This window comes from Phoxinus phoxinus (assembly GCF_949152265.1).
Source record: "Phoxinus phoxinus genome assembly, chromosome: 5".
Classification (NCBI taxonomy): domain Eukaryota; kingdom Metazoa; phylum Chordata; class Actinopteri; order Cypriniformes; family Leuciscidae; genus Phoxinus; species Phoxinus phoxinus.
The window spans coordinates 31,079,847-31,100,690 of record NC_136880.1 but is presented as its reverse complement, the minus strand read 5'-3'; the positions used below and the strand labels follow the sequence as shown (position 1 = coordinate 31,100,690).

Here is a 20,844-nt window from a genome sequence, read left to right as displayed (position 1 = left end):
TTTTTAAAACGCTGTCTCATGCGCGAGACGCTGCGAAAGACATGCGAGTGCAATGGTTACACACGTTCATCTAGCGCGTGTTTACATAGAAAAACAGTGGAAAATTAGCGCATTGGAATGGAAAAACACATTCTGTGTAAACTGCCCCTAAATGTGTATGGATGTAGTGGTGGTGATTAAAAGTGAGTTAATATAAAGACACTTTTTCGAGACAACAAGAATCTTTTTTTTTTTTTTGCCCAGCCCTAAAAAACAATATATGAAATTTATACTGTGCCAGTTTAGTAGTTTAACTAGCGAACCATTTGTGGCCCATCCCTACGTCTACAGCAAATTAAAAATGTGAACATCATACCCTGGCATCTGAGTTGATAATTTTGGCCTTCAAGATACACATTGAGGCATGAGGGCAATACTTTTAACAGCAGTGAGCCGTGGTGTGTAGAGAGACACCTGGGCAACAGAAAGGGTGTAATAAGACAGTAACCATGTGGGTGTCCTGGACGTGGTCCTATACATGCTCCCATATGTTTGTTTGTGCAGCAGCACAGCTTGAAAACACTTACTGCAGGGTGGCTGCCAGCTGATCCTGGAGCTGCCAGTTTGTGACCCCGTAATGGAGCTGGAGCCCACAAATAGCGCTTACCCAAGAGGTCAGCAAAGGTTCAGATAGACTAGCAGGAAGTGAACACGCATTTATTAAATTAAAGCTTCACGTCCAATATAGAATGATGATGTGATATGAGTGATATTATCATGTTTGTGAGACATCTGAGGTAATAGTTAACAAGCAATGGATTGTGTGTGTGCATGAAAGTATGAAAATGGTAAAACCGATGAGTCAAGCCAGTGTTGCATCTGCATATGTGGTACACCACGTTCTTCACATCATGATGAGTGCAAGAGCAACTTGGCACGCAGTCATGTCACAGATCAAACATTGTTGAGGAACATGTGTGTGACACTGACCCAAAGTATATCTCTATGATCACAGACACCCACTGAGGCCAAGACCGGCCTCGCATATGTCTGATGAAGGGTAATCCTAACCCCTGCAGCCCTGCCTGGAATGTCTTCAGCTGAAGGAGAGGTCATACCACCTGTCCAGGATGAGGTTTCAGACGGGGGAATGCCTGGGACTGATAATCACTGCCAAACACAGAGAAAACTCAACTGGCTCCTGCTTTTAAAACACCACTTTGTTAAGAAACTAAACTCTCCTCACCCAAACAAAGACCCCTTGCAAGGTACATTGCTTAAACTGGTGTGAATAGAATACATAATATTAGTTAGAATTAATAGGAATAAAATAGTCCCCTAAAACTTAACACTATTTACTTGCCCTCGTGTTGTTGCAAAACCCATGACTGCATTTCTTCTGTGGAACACAATAGGGGAACTCTTGAAGAACTGTTAAATGCCATATAAAAATGAAAGTAAATGGCAATGTTAGCTTTGCTATCAAACTCCAATGGCAAAAAGCACAATAATACTGGTCCATATGACTTATTTTCTATATTCCAAGTCATCTGAAGTCAAACTAGTGTGACAAATAGACAAAACCTTGTAATTTGTTGTCTTGAAAATCTCACTCTCCACGTATAGGTGGGCGATATGACCAAATTCTTATTTCACATAGATCGATATAGATTAAGTTATATGAATTAAGTATAACTTTATTCTTATTAAAGCTAAAAGGTTATTCAGTCAAGAGCAGTTATTTTCTCTTTTGCTTGATTCACATTAATGACAGAGCAGCAGGTAGGTTTATTAGGCTGCTGTCACTTTAAGACTAAATGCACGGATCTATACTGATACAAATCCGGTTTACATCCAACGATTTACTTTCACTTGAGACATAACCGGCTGTTTTTACATGAATACTCCACAAAATGGGCATGTGACAATAACACGTGTATTCGACCATTCAAGCGCAATAAGACTGATTTTGCGATCGCATGCCCGCAGCTTTCTTACGCTGTGTCAGTCAGCTGTGCACCGCATTGAGTTCTTTCACTGCTTATTGTGCTGAACACTTTTTAACATCGAGCATGTCCCAAATTCGCAATCGCCTTCTGAGAGAGGCAGCTTTCAGGATATATTGCGCTTATAACTTTTTAACATCAAGTATGTTCCCACTTTTTATATTCTCCTATTCATGCATTTCATCACTCTGAAGTGTCAAAAGTGCTATACATTTACATACCGCGTTATACACCATATAGCAAAATTTCTAACGATAGACATGTCATACCGTGGTATCGATATATAGCGTCATACCGCCCAGCCCTACCTCCACTGTAGCTCTTTAATTAAATATGGGAGCTTAAGTTGCACTGAATCAGGTTTGACATCATTTTAAAGTACATTCATTTAATTGCTGTTTAATGTTTTTATGTACAATTTATAATAGTCATTCATTTAAGACTACCGGTAAATATCAATTAATCTAAATAGGACCCATCGTTTTTTTGCAGCAAACATGGTTCCTATAGTTGAGCGATTCACAAACACTTTACAAAGCAAATCTGATTGATTGAGCGCAAATGGAAAAACATAGCTTCTCTTGTTTTTTCTCACGACAAACCACACTATAAAAGTGGTTCTTAGCGTATTAGCATATTGTGGAAATATGAGGAAAGCAGAAGTGTAATGAAGTAAGGGAACAGGGAACCTTTAGCTGTTGCAGAACTAAAATACGGATGTTAAGGATGTGCAGGCTTTTTACAATTACTAAGGAAAATAAATCTGTGTTGCACTAACAAGTCCTTACTACACTGTTAGACATTTCTGTAATCTGTACAGGTATTTACTATGTATTTTTCACCAAGTATAACACTGGCAAACACCACATACAGAGATTTACGGTATATTTCAAAATTGCTGTATTAGCCGTAATGGCCTCTTAAGGTGCCATTCCATCGTGATTTTTTATATTCCTCATTTTTAACATTTGGATTGACAGGATTTGCCTTACACTGTCTTCAACGCCACAACAGCATTAGGCGGTCTACATTGGACACGTTAAAAGTGACCCTTGCTAAATGCAAATCCGTTTCCATGCAGAAACTGAAAATTATTGGTACTGAAATACGATTCTGTGAGTGAATGAGTTAGAATGGTTCAAACTGAAAATTCAAAAAGGTTGCGAAAGATTCATAAAAAAAAACACACACAAGTTATTTGTCCACTAATTGCAGTATACTGGCCCCACAATAGATATGACCATGTCCATTTAATGCCTTTGTTTTACTCTACAGCATTCATTCCCTTTCATCAAATTCAAGACATATTGGAATCTCATAGCAATTGCAAACGTAGATCAATAGAAAATCATTCATCCTGTTTTTTTCTTCTTTCTAATGAAACTGTATTGTTCTGTATAATAGTGCTCTTGATTCCCAACCCTACATTCAATATAAGATAAATAAATCAACTTACATCCCTATTAAGCAGATATTCAAACATCCAGTCTATTGCAGTTTAGAAACATGAATTGGCCGATTATCCAGAGATCTTTCACCCAAATGAGTCTTTTCATTACGTTGGACTTTCATTAGTTTCATATACGTCCTAATGCCAAATTCCCACAGTGCTTGCCAGGTGTGCGCACACCCTGACACACAAACAGATCACGAAGGGGAACAGAAGATGCTTTGTGTCGCTCAGCCGCGGAGGCTGTGGAGCGTCACTCTCCTGCCCTCTCATGAGCCAACACAGTGCCCAACCACCTGGTCTCCGCAACAACCCTTAAACACAAACAGCCTGTCCAATAACAATGCATCAGCACAGAGGCAGGGGCGTGGACACAGCAGGTTGACAATTCATGTGGAAGAACATTAGAGTCAGCAGTCAGCACAGGGAAATTGTGCATGGTACAGTGTGTGTGTAACGGATGGAGAGAGAAAAGAACGAGAAGGTGTGGAACAGAAACTGGCTGCCGTATACCCCTGAATGACTGGTCCTCTCGTGTTATATAAATAGCCTACATGAAACCGTGAGAGAGAGCAAATGTTTTACCACTGTTACCACAGACTAACGGCATTACAAAAAAAATGTAAATAATGTTCAGTCCCATGTTTCTGTCAAGCACTTCCGCTCATCATATTCATATACGGCAATCATGTCACATGGTATAGTAAGGGTATCAGATGGTAATACTTGATACTTTAAAATATATTGAATGAGTGGTATGACAAATCTTCTACAAGAGAGAAAAAGGCTAACCAATTGTAATCAAAAATACAGTAAAAAAAAAAAAATCATATTGTGAAATATTAATACAATTTAAAATGTAATTTATTCTGTGATGACAAAGCTGACTTTTCAGCATCATTACTCCAGCCTTCAGTGTCACATGATCCTTCCGAAATCATTCTATGCTGATTTAATATATATATATATATATATATATATATATATATATATATATATATATATATATATATATATATATATATATGCATTATATTAACAAAATTATTAACAAGTGAATCATTTAGTTTAATTATTATTTAGTTTAATAAACATGGGTTAAATTTCATATATACATCAGTGAGTTTTGATATGGCATGTGTCAACAACAACAACAAAACAAGTGCAAAAAGTGCCATGGTATTGCAGATTGTTTATGAAAAGGATGTCATCGTGAAGGAATTAAATTAATACAGATCTTCGCAAATTCAGCGTACGCCCATACAGATGCATCCATAGCCATCTCACTCTGGGATGGCAATTCATAAGCCCTTCAAATTAGCAGCTTTAATTGGTGTCTGGGGAGATGGGGGAGTTGGGTCTACAGAGAGAGGAAATGACTGCAATTAACAGATTGGGCTATGATTGCAGCTCTGTGAGGATGCGTTTGTGGAGCTTCCAGCTGGAGGAACAAAGTGGGGATGCTTAGGGGAAGTTACAACTTTGTTTTGACACAGTTGGTTAAGCAGGATGTAATGTGCTAGGACCGGTTAATCAGTAATCTAACAGGGACTTGTCCGGCCTGGGAGGAACAGCTGTTGACTGTGGGGCGAGGTGGGGCAGTGCTCTCCTCTTACCCACGATGACCTCAGGACATACGAGGGCAGACACGCCACAGAGTAAATCACTCGCATATGAGACTAAATCTTCACTCTGGGAGACTAAATAATATCTATCATTAGCCATTGGGTAATAAATTCTTAGATTTTACTCGCCAGTGTATTAGAGGCTAAGTATAAGTTTAGCATAGATATATTTTCACTCGCTGAACACGCTGACTGAGCGCTTGGCTCTACGCCAAGCGATCTGTAGGCCTACAAATTCAATTCAGGTCAATTTATGCGCAGCGTGAGTGTACCTGTATTTGACATACCGTAAACTCTAGTGTGAAGGCGCACGACTCGCCGTTGCTTTGCTGAGAGTGCTGTGTTTCTTACACACAGAGAGACTCACACACCATGCAGAATTGACATGCTACATGTAAACAATATTCTATGTTGTATAAACACTGAATGACCAACAATTTCTTAAGCACCACCACCAATCCTAAGTTCAGTTAAAATGACAAACAGCCTATGCATTCATACATGGCTACAAGCTTTAGTTTTAATTAATAAAGTTCCATCATTAAATGGTGCTTCATTATCATAATATAAATGCTTGATTGACTGATGTTAAAAGTGTACAATCAAATTTTCAAAAGCTGTGCCATTTTACAAAGATAAGCTGATTTAGTGGAATCATACATACAGTATATATATATATATATATATATATATATATATATATATATATACACGTATATATACACACAGTATATGATTTTATACATCTGTTTTTATTTGAACAGATATAGATATTTAATTGTACATGCTCATTTCCCTGATTTTTACATTTAGATTACCTTTGCCAGCATTTAGCACTCACTTAAAGTCAATGTTTAAACACTTAATTGAATAACCCTGTTAAATGTTAGATTTAGAAAATCTCAGAATGATTATTAATTTTTATACTGTATATTAGAATAATGATGGCAAAATTCACTTGTAGTATTTAAAGCTATTGATTTTATTTTGTATTGTTATTTTATTCTAACAATAAAATGTAATATTGGCCATTAACAGTATCTATCCGCCAGAATTAAATATTTAAAATAGAATTTAAATTTAAAATACTATTGCGCATCCCCATTTATATTATTATATTATTGTATTATGGAATCTAGGCCATGCTAGAGTCAAACTCACCCAAAGAACACCTGCTGTTAAATGGATTCACTGTCTCTTTAAATGACCCTTAAATTCATTTAGAAATATAAAAAGGTGCCCTTCCGGGTCATTTCCCTAAAGCAAAGCTGCACAAAATGCTTCTGAATAGCAGAATGGAGCTTGTGGGTTTGTGCCATAACAGTGACAAGAGAGTGCTTCGTGTCATTCATAATTCACATCATCAGCGTCGCAACCCTTTTACCATCGTGCCACTCTAGATTTAAGCAGCTCGGAGACGACACACCATCGTCCCTTTGCCCTTTAATCTGCACGCTCAAAACATCTTCCTCCTTAAATCTGAAAGGCTGGATTTGCTCAGTCAGTTGTGACTCCCTGAAGAAACTCAAACACCACACTACCCAGACACTACGCCTACAAAACATCCTCTCTGCCCAGCTGAGCCCCTCTAAATATATGCATACTGTTGAGGGATGAGTTACAGGCACTGTTACTTAGGACACTAGACCCCATGAATTAAAAGTAATTATTAATAACATTTTGACTTAATTTGAATTACTTGCGTTATTGTGCAATTCACCCTGTTCAATTTGACATTTGTCAAACTCGACTCTGCAAGTACTGGAATGTTTTTTTTTTTAAACAGTGGTGAAGAAAATCTATTTCACTTCTTTAAATATGTGTGCGATTAGCACATTTGTCACGGCTACGTGTTTTTTTACACTCTTCAAACGTTAATGTCGCACGTGGAGGTCATGCATTTCTCACAGTCCGACATCTGTCATGTTAAATAATTAGCAGTGCTGGTATTCCTGTCCTCCATTGTTACAGAGAGGCAGTGCTCGAGGCTGGGCACCGAGCGCACACGCTTTTGTTCACCTCACAAGTACGACACTCCGCCACTGAGAGACATTGTTACATATTTAAATAGGTTGCCGTCAGCATGACTGGAACATTTGCATCTCTCTCCGTATATCCCCCACTCCTACATAAACTCACCTCCTGTGCGTTTGCTTCAAGCCTAGAAATTGACTACTATTATTGCATACTGTGATATTGTTTTATCAAAATTGTTATTACAAAAATAAATTAGATAACAAAACATATGCATTATAAATGCTTAAACAACCTCAACAATCATAATAAAAATTGTGTAGATGATGATTATATATATATATATATATATATATATATATATATATATATATATATATATACACAGACAAGCACAAACATACTGTGTGTATATATATATATACACACACACACACACACACATGTATATTATGTAAACAAAAACGTTTATGTTAGATGCGATTAATCACAATTAATTGATTTGATAGCACTGCATAAAAATATATATAAAACATTTTACTATTACATTTGATAGTATATAATAATAATAAAGGCTGATTTGGAGTCTAAATAGCCAAATTTTGTATCCTGTCTTTTACCACTCAATGAATTATATGTTGAGAAATGGTTATATGGAAATAAAAAAGAAAAGATAATTAAATAAATATGAACCCTATATTTATTTAAGCCAGTTGACTCTTCATTGGCAGCATTTTCCACTCTAAAGGATTAAGTGTCTTTACTGTTCCTGCTCGCTCTCATTCTTAAGACACGGAACGACAAAGGTTAGTGGGCCAACTCTTAGGGGAATATCTGCACGACAGAACGACATTGGGACCGCAAATTCAGCAGCGCTCCATTTTCAGCTGCAGGTCTAAGACTATCTGCTCTCACCACCCACTGTGTTTCTGTCAGGCTGCTGGGGCATTCCTGGAGAAACCAGCCCATGACGAGAAGTACTAAATGAGGAAACTGTGCTTACTAATGTGTCAGAAAGACCTAAATAGTACTTTATACATTCCACTTTAACACGGAAACTGGCTTTATTGAAGGCAGAGTTATTATTTCTCCATTCCACGGGGTCCTTTCTCATGATTTCTGCAGATCACCTCTGCCACAGCCTTTCATAGGGAAATAAGCCTAAAAGGTGGTGAGCCCACGGTCTTTGTATCTTTGCAGGAACATGTATTAGCATACAAAAGGAGGTGAGTGAGCTGCTTCCTACATTTCTGTGGAGGAAAAAGTTGGAATGGCTGGACTTAGGAGGGGGTCAAACTCCTGCTGAGACCCCAAGGTTTATTGACACAAACTCCATGCAAACCCATGGATCTGAATCACAGGAACCAAAAGCAATAATTACTTTATCAGAGCCAGTGCTGAGCTCTGATCTCAAAGGGAACGTTTTTGCTCGGTTCAGCTCTGTACCAAATTTATGCATTTGCCTTTGAATGCTAGCTACAGTAGTTAGAAATTGTATGTTAATGGTGATGGGAAATTTTGAACTATAGTTGGAAAGTGGGAAGTGAATCTAAAAGAGGAAAAGGTGTTTAAAGCTACAGTCTGTACTTTAGATGTCATGAGCTACATCTATTGGTTTCTGTGACGAACCACGCAGGTACTGGGCTACTCCACAGTGGTTCAGGATAAGACAAAAACACGGTTTGGAAAATGGATTGCATGGGGGTATCAAGCTACATTAAAGGGTTAGTTCCCCCAAAAATGAAAATGTTGTCATAATTTATTCATCATGTCATTCCAAACCCATTTCCATACAAATAAATTCAAAAATACAAATAAAGATATTTTTAATGAAACCTGCGTGATTTCATACAAAGCGACTATGTTTCTTCCGAATACTTGGATTACATCGCTGCATTATTATGGATTTATTTTATGAAATGCTTATGAACCTTTTTAACCATCAAAGCTTTGGTGGAGGGATAATTTCTCAGGTTTATATTAATTTGTATTTCAAATGTGAACAAAAGTATTGTGGGTTTGGAATATTATGAGTATGTAAATTACAAAAGTTTAATTTTTGGGAGAACTATCCCTTTAAATCTCAAACTGAATTCATGAGAATTCAGATCTGTGGGTTTGATATATTATGGTCCTTTCTAATAAGGTCACAAACAAAACAAACTAGTATGTCTTTAAAGGGATAGTTCACTTTAAAATTAAAATTCTGTCATCATTTACTCACCCTCAAGTTGTTTCAAACCTGTATTAATTTATTTCTTCTGCTGAACACAAAGAAAGATATTTTGAAGAATGTCAGTAACCAAACAGTAGTCTGTACCCATTGACTTCCATAGTAGGAAAAAAAAATACTATGGAAGTCAATGGGTACAGACTACTGTTTGGTTACTGACATTCTTCAAAATATCTTTCTTTGTGTTCAGCAGAAGAAATAAATTAATACAGGTTTGAAACCAACTTGAGGGTGAGTAAATGATGACAGAATTTAAATTTTAAAGTGAACTATCCCTTTAAAGAACGAAAGAAAGAATGAATGATGATATGGAAAGTTTAGAGATGTTTCTAAAGGTCTAAAGCTATTGCCACCATATTTACAGCTTGAGCTTCCAATTTTTTGTGTTTTTTGGTACACAAAATGAGATTAGACTCAAGCACCACATGCTTATAAACAAGCAACATCTACAGTGGGAAAATACAAGAAAGCTCAATAGCTTGCATCTCTCTATTTAAAGAGGAAGCAACATTTTACTCAAAAAGTGTGTGTAATTCCACCTTCACTGATGCATGGGACTCGACTCAATATGCCTGGCTTAAACCCCTGAACGTCTCATTGGGCTTTATCATTCTGAAGTTAGTCAAACCATTACTTACAGTACTTGCCACATATCTGAAAAGAATCAGTGCTCAACAAGTCCAATAACTGAACCAATTTTTTTTTTTTCAAAATCAACGTGGAGGCTGCACTTAAAAGGGATAGTTCACTTAAAAACTAAATTTCTGTCATAATTTCCTCACACTCAAGTCGTTCCAAACCTGCATGACTTACTTTCTTCTGTGGAACATTAAAGAAGAACTGAGAAATGTATTAAGTGTAGTACCGGTAAGTGTTTTTATTGTTCATACAATAAAATTCAATGGTAACTAAAACTTTGGTTGCCAAAATTCTTCAGAATAGGATATTTTGAGTTCTGCAGAACAAAAAAAAATGTCATACAGTTTGGAAAGACATGAGGGTGAATAAATGACAGAATTTAAATATTTTTTTAAACTATCCCTTTAAGACAGTAGTCCTTCAGTTAAACCATCAAGTGAGAACATTTATGTAGTGTATAATATCAAAACTACTAGGTAAAAAGAAGTTTTCAAACATAATCTAGTGTAAATGGTAGAGTGGTTGCCTCCCTGATGTGCCTTCAAACATTAATCAAACTTCCTACCGTCCTCTGAAAGTTGTCCGACAGCTGGCTCAGGAGGGGTATTTAAAATTCGGCTAATTCGTCTTGACATGGACAGCAGAATCCCTGAAAACGCATGAGAGCTTGGCACCCGTCTGAGCGGTGGAGTCTCAGTACGAATTTCATTCCCCGGTTCAGATGTAGATCTTAAATAAGGGGTTGAGCTGCGAGATAACCAGTCCCTCTGAAGATTAGCATGCTCCAGGAGGACACCCCGGCTGGTGACCCTCTGAGGGTCCGGGAGACTGTGGACCCTGGAGATGGGGGGATTGGACGGAGCCATACTGCTGCTGCTTCTGGACCATGTCAAGCTCTGCGTGCGCATGTCCCGTCCAGCCAGGATCCTTCTGTTGTGCATGTCCAAGGGCTCCTCGGGGGCTGAATTTGAACGATGCTTTAGCCAAGGCCTGCTGAGGAGACGCCAACGACGAGCACTCTCACTGCCAGACGAACAGCGTGATGGGTTCCTGTTTGACCCGGTTTGTTCCTCCGGTGTGGCATTCCGTGATAAACTCATGGTAAATGAGGAGAGAAAAGCTAAAAAAGCTGAACAATATCAAAAAGGAGGAAGCCAAAAATAAATTTCAGTCAGTTTCAAACACTACCAATTACATCATAGTCTCATCTCGATGAGCTAGGCTGGATCTAACCAAGTTATCCGAACATAATACTCTAAATTTGATGCCTGACACAGCGAATAACAATGTCCCTGAGATCGCTTTTAAGAAACATGCTGAGCAAATGTCTCTCGTCTTTCTCAGCGAGCAGCATGACGTCCACTGGTGAGCCACCACTTCCTGGATTCTGGGTTGCTGCTAGGCTTTCTGGGAGGAAATAGATGTCAGATATATGTGTGCGTAGAAACACTTTGCCTCACTATCCAATCAGTGCATGCGCTGCCCATCCAAGGGCCCCAATCTGTGGTTGGCCTGAACACCAACTGTTTCATGAAAGTAAAATCAGAAGAAGAACAACAAAAAAATACCCTGACTACCGTTCGTCAGTGTCAAGTCAATAAAATCTTTGTCACATGGATTAGTAAAAAAGCAACAAGAATACATTCAAGGAAGCGATGAAAATATCTGTTTTAAAAATAATAGTAGTGAAACTGGCAAAGAACAAAAATGTTGAATAAAAGAAATTAAGGTATTTGTACAAAAGGACACATGAATATAATGCATGTCATTTTGATCTTGATTACATGAAGAGGTTGAAAACCAATGCCTTTAACATATTGGCGGTCAACAGCATGTCGGCGCAACATCAGCACACCCACGTCTGAACAAGAGCCCAATGAACTCAAAGAGCGACAAATGAAAAAAAAATCCTTCCAAGTCTGATCCTTTCAATGCTGATAACCAGGGTTTTCAATGCGACAAGGTTTTTAAGAAGTCAATGGTAACCAAAACGGTTTGGTTGCCAACAACATTCTTCAAAATATCATCTTTAGTGTTCTGAAGAACAAAGATGATATAAATACGGTTGTCAGTATATTTCAATATTATATAATTAGGAACATTACAAACAGGTTTTTATATCCTATACTTTTAAATAACCAAGCCACTGGAAAAACTAGCTTATGATATGTCCTTGTGTGACATTAAGAAGAAACATACAGTTTGTCAGCAGGACTTCCTGTCATATGCCAGATTTTGGGATTGGGCAGTCCATTTCCAGAGCAACGGATTTAATACAAAAGGTCAAAGCAGTGAATATTAAAGTCCACAATCTCTGCTGAGATTAACCCATGTGGATTATTGACACTTCTGTAGATTATGACGATTAAAAGCCTACAATTTTAATTTGAGATTTAGGCGTACAGATCTATGAAATCAGGTACCAATGGATAATTGTGCAAGCAAGTGCATTGGGTTCAAAATATACCATTAACTGCCTTTACCATGGACAAGCATGTTCTGTTTTTAAATATACCGGTAAGTAAATTCTAGCAAAATTAGTGTTTACATGGTTGACATTATATGACGTCTACAGTCAAAGTGTGGATACCTGGTCATTCAAACAAACCAAATTAGATTAAATAAAGATTTTATTTATTTGACTGGTAGTACATATCATTACGATCTATTGGCGCTTTTCCACTGCATGGTACGGTACGGTTCGGTACGGCACGGCACGCTTTGGCGCTTTTCCACTGCATGGTACGGTACGGCTCGGTTCGGTACGGCTCTCTTATGGCGCATTTCCACTGCATGGTACGGTACGGTACGGCTCGCTTCAGCTCGCTTTAAATGGTACCACCTCTGTTGAGGTTCCAAGCGTACCGTACCGATACTAAACGTGACGTGAAAACACTGCAGATCACTGATTGGTCAGACAGAATCGTCACTTCAGCGTCATTGTATATTTGCTACACGAGACACTAAACCCGCTATATTTAAATAGCCAGACAACAGCAAACGCGGTAGCACCTGTTTTTAGAGTTTTTACTTGACAAAAAAAGTAAAAAAAAAATCAAACAAGAAATGGCTGAATCGTGGTCAGTGGACGAGGTGCAGACGTTCCTCTCGTTGGTTGCCGAGGAGCGGAAGTAGCACAGCTCTTAGCCACACACGGCTACCACCAGACATACAACTTAACGATCAGTCCCACCCACTTTGAAGCGGTACTAACTGCAGTGGAAAAGCAACCGAGCTAAAGCAAACCGAACCGTGCCGTACCGAGTTGAGTCGTACCACGCAGTGGAAAAGCAAAGCGAGCCGAACCGCTCCGCGCCGTGTTGAACCGTACCGAGCCGTACCATGCAGTGGAAAAGCGCCATATTATACTTATTTTACTGGCTACTCTCCCCTCTAATATCAGTATATCAACCATTAAAATAAATACAATGGTCAACATAAATCTACTCTAATGTGAGTTTCTTTTGGTAGCCTACAGATTAAAGAAAGTGTGGTCTCTTTGGTGCTCAGTGCAACAATTCAAACATTGTATAAATGAAGATCTAATAAATGTCAGATGTGCTTCACAGCATTTGTGCTCTTGAACTTCACATTATTTATCTGGGTGATGCAGGTCGTCCATAAACGTCTTTTTCGTCTAGTAGGCAGAGCATTTAATGCAGATGAGCGAAATAGCAACATTCATGCACTTCTATAATTATACTATTTATGATGGTAAAAAAAAGTTGAAGCCAATTCCAGCCTGGATTAGAAATCAGACTCCATGTGATAGTCCAGTCTGGACAGTAGCAATTAGCACCCTGTTACAGCCATCAAACAAGCTCAGTGCCTGGGGGCAGCGCATGAAAGCAATCATTAAACACCAGTCTCCCTCTCCACCACTGCGAGTGTGAGATTCAGAAAAACGCCATTATCTTACTTCACAATCTGATCTGAAAAAGTGCAAAGGTCACATTTCCTTTCCGTGTTTCAGTGATTATTCCACAAAGCAAATATATGTGGGCCATTACGACTGCTTAAAAGAAGTGCTAATGCAGGACTGATAACATTTGCAGGTTTGACATTGCTCAAAGCTTGTCGTCCCTTCCTCCCCCTCTCAAATCTCCACTCACCCATCACCTAAAAAAAACCCCCACCAAACTCTGCAGCAAAGAAGTACACATTGTCTACATCTGACCACAGGAAGTAATGACAAGTCCTCCAGCTACACCTACCGCCACTTTGTCAGTGATTTGTTTTTTTGTTTTTTTAAGCTCAATACTATTTAGTGCAGGAGGAAACCAGGAGGGACAGGGCATGCACACCACAACCCCATACTAAAAATAGCACCTCCCAAGAATTAGGCCCTACAAATCTGTCAAAAAAGTATCAGCAGGCGGGGGTGGGGGGGCACACCCACAACGCATGAAAGTTATATCAGCGGTTAGAATGCTCTGTAACCTTTGAAGGTCACCGATGATAAAGATAACGCAAAGACCATGAAGGCCTGAAGCAGGGTTATTATCATCACCTAAAACTATTAAAACATTTCTGTTAATTGGAATGAAGCTGAAAAAAAGTTACCATGGCAGTAAACTGAAATAAGTTTAAATTGAAGCAATACAGTTATTAATTGGAAATAAATACAAACTAAACTAACTAAAATTAAAACAGAAATACAAATCAATTAAAACATTTAAAATGACTAAAGAATGATATGGCAGTAACAGGAAAACTGTAAAAATATACAAATAAAAGCCAACTGAAAATATGAATAAAAATATAAAATCACTATACTATAAAGTATACTACTATACTATAAATCACTAAAAACTATAAAGTAACACAGGCCTGAATTTATGAAAACAAGGACATGATCTAAGGGATGTAGCCAATAGTAATATTATTAATCTATATTTATACAATTTAAAAAACCTGATTCGAAATTAACAAGAAGTTAAAAGGTAAAAACCTACTAGTTCAAAATAATCAAGACATGCTTTCCACTAAATTAGCACAAGGAAGAAAGATATTAATAAATAATTGTTACATGAACATGTATTTTAATAAAAGGTTCATGATATTCATGGTGTTGCTAAAAACACTGCAGCATCAAAACACTGCAGTAAATAATATATTAAGAATATTTGATGTAAAGCCCAGCACTAGCGGCTAGCAACATCCCATTAGTACAGTAAACACACAGACATGGACAAATTCTTACATGCATTTTTTTTCACTCAGCAGAACAGACCCCCCAGAAACAGAGGAGTGTGTCTTTTTAACCCACACATAGGTTAGCGCTCTTGCTTCAGCTCTTAAGGAGGGGACATCCTGCCACCCCCAGACATCACCCCCGTTCAGAGGCTTTATAAAAAATAAAAAAATAAAAACTTTCCATCTCGTCCTCAGTACAGCACGCCCACAAAGTGTTTCGCATCAACAACAGCCTGCGTGCGATGTTACTTTTGAAAAAAAGTGGGAAAACTAAGAGATAGCCTAGCTGACCAAACCACAAGGAGAAGATCATTAAAAGTGAACATCATCTGATTACAGAGGAGAGGACTTCTGTCATCATTTCCTCACCCTCATATCGTTCAAACCTGTATTACTCCCTTTCTACTATGGAACAAAATTGAGATATTTTAAAACAACTCTTAAGGCTGGGACACACCAAGCCGACAATCGGTCTTCGGACAATTTCGGGCAGCTTTTGAGCGTCGGTTGGCATAGCTTTTCCGGTGTGTTCTACACCATTGGCTCTAGTCGGACAGCATTGTTTTTTGGGGGGGGGGGCAATTCAGCAAACTGAATCATCATTGGGCCAGATTGGTTGTTCAGCTTGGCGAAAGAGTCAGTGCACGAGAATAAAAGTGAAAGTGATGAAAGCGAGCAAAGTCAAGATGGTACAGACAGAAGGCTGTTATAATTTTACATAACCTTACCTTAGCATTTGAACGCATAAATATTTTTCATAATAACATGAGCCGACTGGAATAAAGAAAGTGATCAGCGCGATCGATATACAAAATGGTAAGCAAGCGCTGCCTCGTATATCCGCAGTCCTAGTTTTGGTTTCCCTTTTTGAATGACAAAAATAGACAACTGATACAGACAATATATTCACTTATATGCAGGCGAAAGAACACACATGCTAGTTGACAGTCGCTTTAAGTCCTTTTGGTGTGTTCAAGTCCAGCTTTATGGCTGAGACAGAGCCGACGAGAGGCGACAACACTGTCAGCTTTCGTCACCGCTAGTTCTTTGACGTTGGCTTGGTGTGTCCCAGGCTAAAGTGTTTTTGTCCATACAATGAAAGTAAATGGCCTCCAATGTTGTTTGGACTAATGGTTAGTAAATACCGTGCTGCAGGGATGATGTATTTATGCAGGTCAAAACCTAAAAACAGAGTTAGCATTTTAAAGGGCACCCATTATGCAAAATTAAATTTTACATGGTGTTTGAACATAAATGCGTGTTGGCAATGTGTGTACACAACCACCCTATAATGATAAAAATCCACCCCGTGCTTTTTTTAAATCCCATAAATCATAAGCACAGTCTCTGAACAAGCCATTCTCAGATTCGGCAGTGTGACGTAGATTTGCACAAGCCCCGCCCACGACTGTTGACTGACACTGCAGGTTTAGCATAGACCCGCCCTGAGTGTGCGAAACACAGTCCGCCATTGTTTCGGGCACTGGAGCAGCTGTAGACAAGAATGCCTTCTAAAGCGATTGAGGTGTTTTGTTATAAGATGTCAGAATGAACATAGCAGTCTTCATTTAAGTCAATGCAAAGAAGCGTTACGCGCGTAAAAAATTCCTCTGGCGCGAGGAATGCGTTGGCAGCTCTGTTAAATCTCACGCGTTTGCAAATATGCGCGCATTCTTGCTGTTGTGTTTAAGGAGGCGGGTTTGTGCTCTATTAACTTGGACTGTTGCCATGCTCTCGGTGTTTGATTATTAATGCCTGTGCATCCCGCGAGTTGGACACAGTAGAGGAGAAGGTTAAACGTTCAGTTCAGCCTCAATTCTGTGTCGTCATTAGTAGTGTTAAAAGTTGTAAAAGAGCACCAAATTGAACAAAACAATATAACTACAAATTTTTCATTTATGAATATCAACGGTATTCTCGGTATCGCAAAATCCATATCATGGCACAACATAATACCGGTTGTCACGTTCATACCGGTATAGCACCCACCCCTACTTGTAACATGAAATCATTAAAACAGTGACAGTTAACAGAGAGCTTACATATCACTTTCATAAAGCATGAATGATTGCGAATGGGATCGGTATTGGCCATCTCTAGAAAAAAATCCTTTTGGGTTTTGTCGAGGGAACCAGAGTGATACAAACTTCTTGGTTGGCCAACAAAAATACATCATCATTGCAGCACTTTATGATGACAGAATTTAAATTTCTGAGTGAACTATCCCTTAAGGATTTTCATTTCAGCCTTTGTGCAGATCGTACTTTACAATTGGAAACTAAGAGGACAAATAAGGACTCTTGGAGTAGAACTGATGACCTATTGTTTGTGGCTCGTCTCTGGTGGGCTCTTTAGGGTGGCATGGGAAAAGGATGTCAAGAACAAGAGCACAGATTCACCTGCCTCACTGTACGCGTCCAGTCCAGCTGAGCGGTTTTCAAAAGGCGTTTGCTGCAGAGCCCTGATAAGATAGTAACAGACTGAATGGAAACACCAGACTAAAGGTCTTGTGCAAAATAGATGAGATGGCTCATCCTGGAAAGACATTTCACGGAGATGCACATACACAAAACAAGACTCACAATGCATTTAAAATATGTACAAAAATAGATACGTTGAAAGCAAATTGAACTTCAAATATGCTCGCCCTATTCACATACCTTCAACATCTTAATGATGCAGAGATTGCAGACGTCTATTTATGCAAAGGCGCCACATCAATGGGTTTTATCTCAGACTAAGTGATAGCCATCTGAAATCTTTTATGCAGTAACCGTAGAGCTTTTTCAGTTGTGGTACTGTAGCTGTGCATTAGCATGGTAAAACTCGTATTGCTTCCCACAGTTGACTTCGGTCAGTCAGACTCTGAGGAGCCCACAGTGGCTGACCCCATTTAGCCGTCCTCGATCAACAAATCAAATGAGGCTTTCAAAGTTGCCTAATATCCTTAGGGTCTGCAAAGCTGCAAAGTGCACGAAACACACTAAGGGAAGTCTGATTTTCTTCAGCCTTTCATTCGCGCTCTACTCTCTTTTGGCAGTTTGCACAGCATTGCTAAGCAATGAAGTGTGATCTGTGACTGGTATCATTCATTTGCAGGGCAAAAAGCACACAAGCTCTACATCAACAAGACACACCATAATGACCATCAGGCTGAAACACGTCATTTTGATACAAAGAGTAAGAACCAAGCATAATTTCTGACAGGATTGGCTGGTACTCACATTAGAGATAATAGAACACTATTAAAATGAAGGAACATCGGTTTGTAGTTCTCAACTGGTTTTGCTTCTATATATTTGCTTGATTGTATAATCAATTGGAGACCCATAATGAAGCAAAGAAGCAAAATTGTAGCCTACATGTTTGATTATAAGGATGTTTGCACAAAATTCTAATGTTGAAAAAAAAATTACATTTCAAATCACTTTCTATTCTATTCAAAGAATCCTGAAAAAATATGTAGGCTATACACATACAACTAGCGTATTTAGTCCAACACACAGCATTGTTTTGGATGTTCGGGAAGTTCCTTTGCAAAATAGATAAAAGACCCATCATAAAAAGCTGTCATAAAAGCCAACCAATCAGGTTGTGAACCTATTCCTATCCCTTTAGGTTTGATGTTAAAAATGGAAATGCCACGTAAAGCGGACCAGGTCTGAATGACCAAATGAACCAAGCTGACCTAACTACAAGTATGAACACATCCTAAGACTAACCTTGTTGAGCTATACAACAATTAGTTTTCTGTCGATGAAGGTATCCAAATAGTTGCTCACCTGTCTAATAAAACACAATTAAAGCGTATTTGGTGTTTCCATGAATTTTACGGAGTAGAATTGGAGATTGAGGGTAACGCAGATACAATGTCAATGACAAGGGTCGTTACACTGGTAATAATTGCTGATTTATCTGGATTTAAGCATTGTTGGAAACATTTGGGATAATGCAAGTACACAACTGAACAACATATATAGGCCTACCACTGTGCAAGTGTTTTTTTGGATATTTAAATACAGAAATCGTACATATTGTGCATAGACAACAGTTATTTATTTATTTTTAATAATATTTCACAATATTAGTGTTTGTAATATATTTTTTATTAAATGCAGTCTTGGTGAGAATAAAAGACTTAAAAAACAATTGAATGGTACTAAATGAAATGCAGAAAATGAAGCCTATTTTTAAGGATACATTTTTTTGATACGATAAAAAAAAAAAATCATTATCCCTATAATGTGAAAAAAAAATTCAACCAAGAACAAAAGAACTGCTTGGTTTGCAACCAGTCATCAAACCCTCTACAAAACAGCAGCTACACCTACCAACCGTCCATCTCCAAGAGAAAGACATGCAAAAGAGCACACACAGCTAGTGTCACACAATCAAATGCTAGCTCTTCTAATGGGAGGAGTCTTGTTATGCATCGTGATGTCATTCAGTCCCTTGCGCTTTCCTCAAACAAGCCATCTGAAGTGAAGCATTGTGTATGACAGACATTGCGTGATATGTGCTTAGTGGACTGAGCAAACCATTTGCTGAACTTTGGGTAGACCGAAGCTCTACAATACATGCTTCAAATTTTTTGCAATGCAAGATGTCGAAATCCCTTCTGGCTCTATGTTTACATATGCCAAGCCTTCCTAAATAAATGTGGTTGCCTTGAGTGCACCTACAAAGCCAAACATTTAAAGCTTTAGAACAGACTGTTGTGAAGGTGCTGCTGATGGCAAAAACGAAACACTAAGGGAGCATATCAAATAACCTTAGGCTTGGCGTCACATGAGTCTCTGCCAGTAATACGAGATTGTGGAAGTCCGAGTGCAGAGTTTTATTCTCCGTTTTATTCAGGCATTTTTTCCTCAGACTGGTCATGGTAATTTTCCACCTGTCTGCTCTGATTCACCATCTAGATTTTTACGATGAGGAAGTGCCTACCAAATATGAGCTGTCATGAATTATAGCAGTGCTGAATGTTAAACAAAAGAACCTGAAGGTTTATCTTTAATCAGACTTGTCTGTCTCATGTTCTTTCATCCCTCATCTTTTCCTTTAGAAATCGCTCGCTCGTTTTCTTCCTCGTATCTGCACACCATGTGTATCTTTATCTACAGCAGGTACCATACAGGCCAGAGGAGATATACTTCCCTCCTGACAGCTTGGCTTAGATGATCCCAGATGAGCGGAAGCTTTATTGATGCGTTTTTGCATTCGACCTGCTCACCCGTAATGAATCACATCTATCAAGGGGCTGTGATAAAACACACGAGTTACATTAACCCAGGGCAAGAGAGCATTTAATTAAAAGAATACGCTGCTTGGAGGATACAGCCCGACCTTGAGTAACTTCTAATGAATTATCTCTGAATGCACACACTGGATAAATACAAATTGAGGAACATTATAATTGGATATACGTAGGCCTACTTACGGGCACAGATGAGTCTCATTCCAACCCCAGAAATTCAAAGGCACCAAATCCTCAGTGCATTTCTAATGCGGAGACATGAGCTGGTTTACAAGAGGATGTTGTTCAACCTTAGGGGTGTTATCACAATCAAACCAATTAAGCCAATCAATCCTGACAATCCAGAGTCCATTGGGGGTAAGTAACACTCCTGTATCAGTCTTTAAAAGAGCAGGAAGGAAGCACATGCCACCAGTCTGCTGGCACGCTCTAATCGATAGCCCAGAGTGGCAGGAATTCTTTCGTAGGATCTCTTCCACATGGAATTA

The 20,844-nt window shown here is 38.6% G+C and overlaps 1 protein-coding gene across 8 annotated transcripts in view; it reads right to left on the bottom strand.

Annotated features, from left to right (window-relative positions):
• rasal2 (RAS protein activator like 2) overlaps positions 1 to 20,844 on the bottom strand; it is a 75,141-nt gene that overhangs the window by 47,269 nt on the left and 7,028 nt on the right. For 5 of the 8 annotated variants that reach the window (XM_079611810.1, XM_079611815.1, XM_079611813.1 and 2 more), the window contains exon 1: positions 10,472 to 11,295. The exons of the other annotated variants lie outside the window; for them this stretch is intronic. In XM_079611810.1, the coding sequence (XP_079467936.1) occupies positions 10,472 to 11,006 (535 nt within the window). In that variant the 5' untranslated portion in view covers positions 11,007 to 11,295. Of the gene's footprint in view, positions 1 to 10,471; positions 11,296 to 20,844 lie in introns of those variants that run through there. 8 annotated transcript variants of the gene reach the window in all.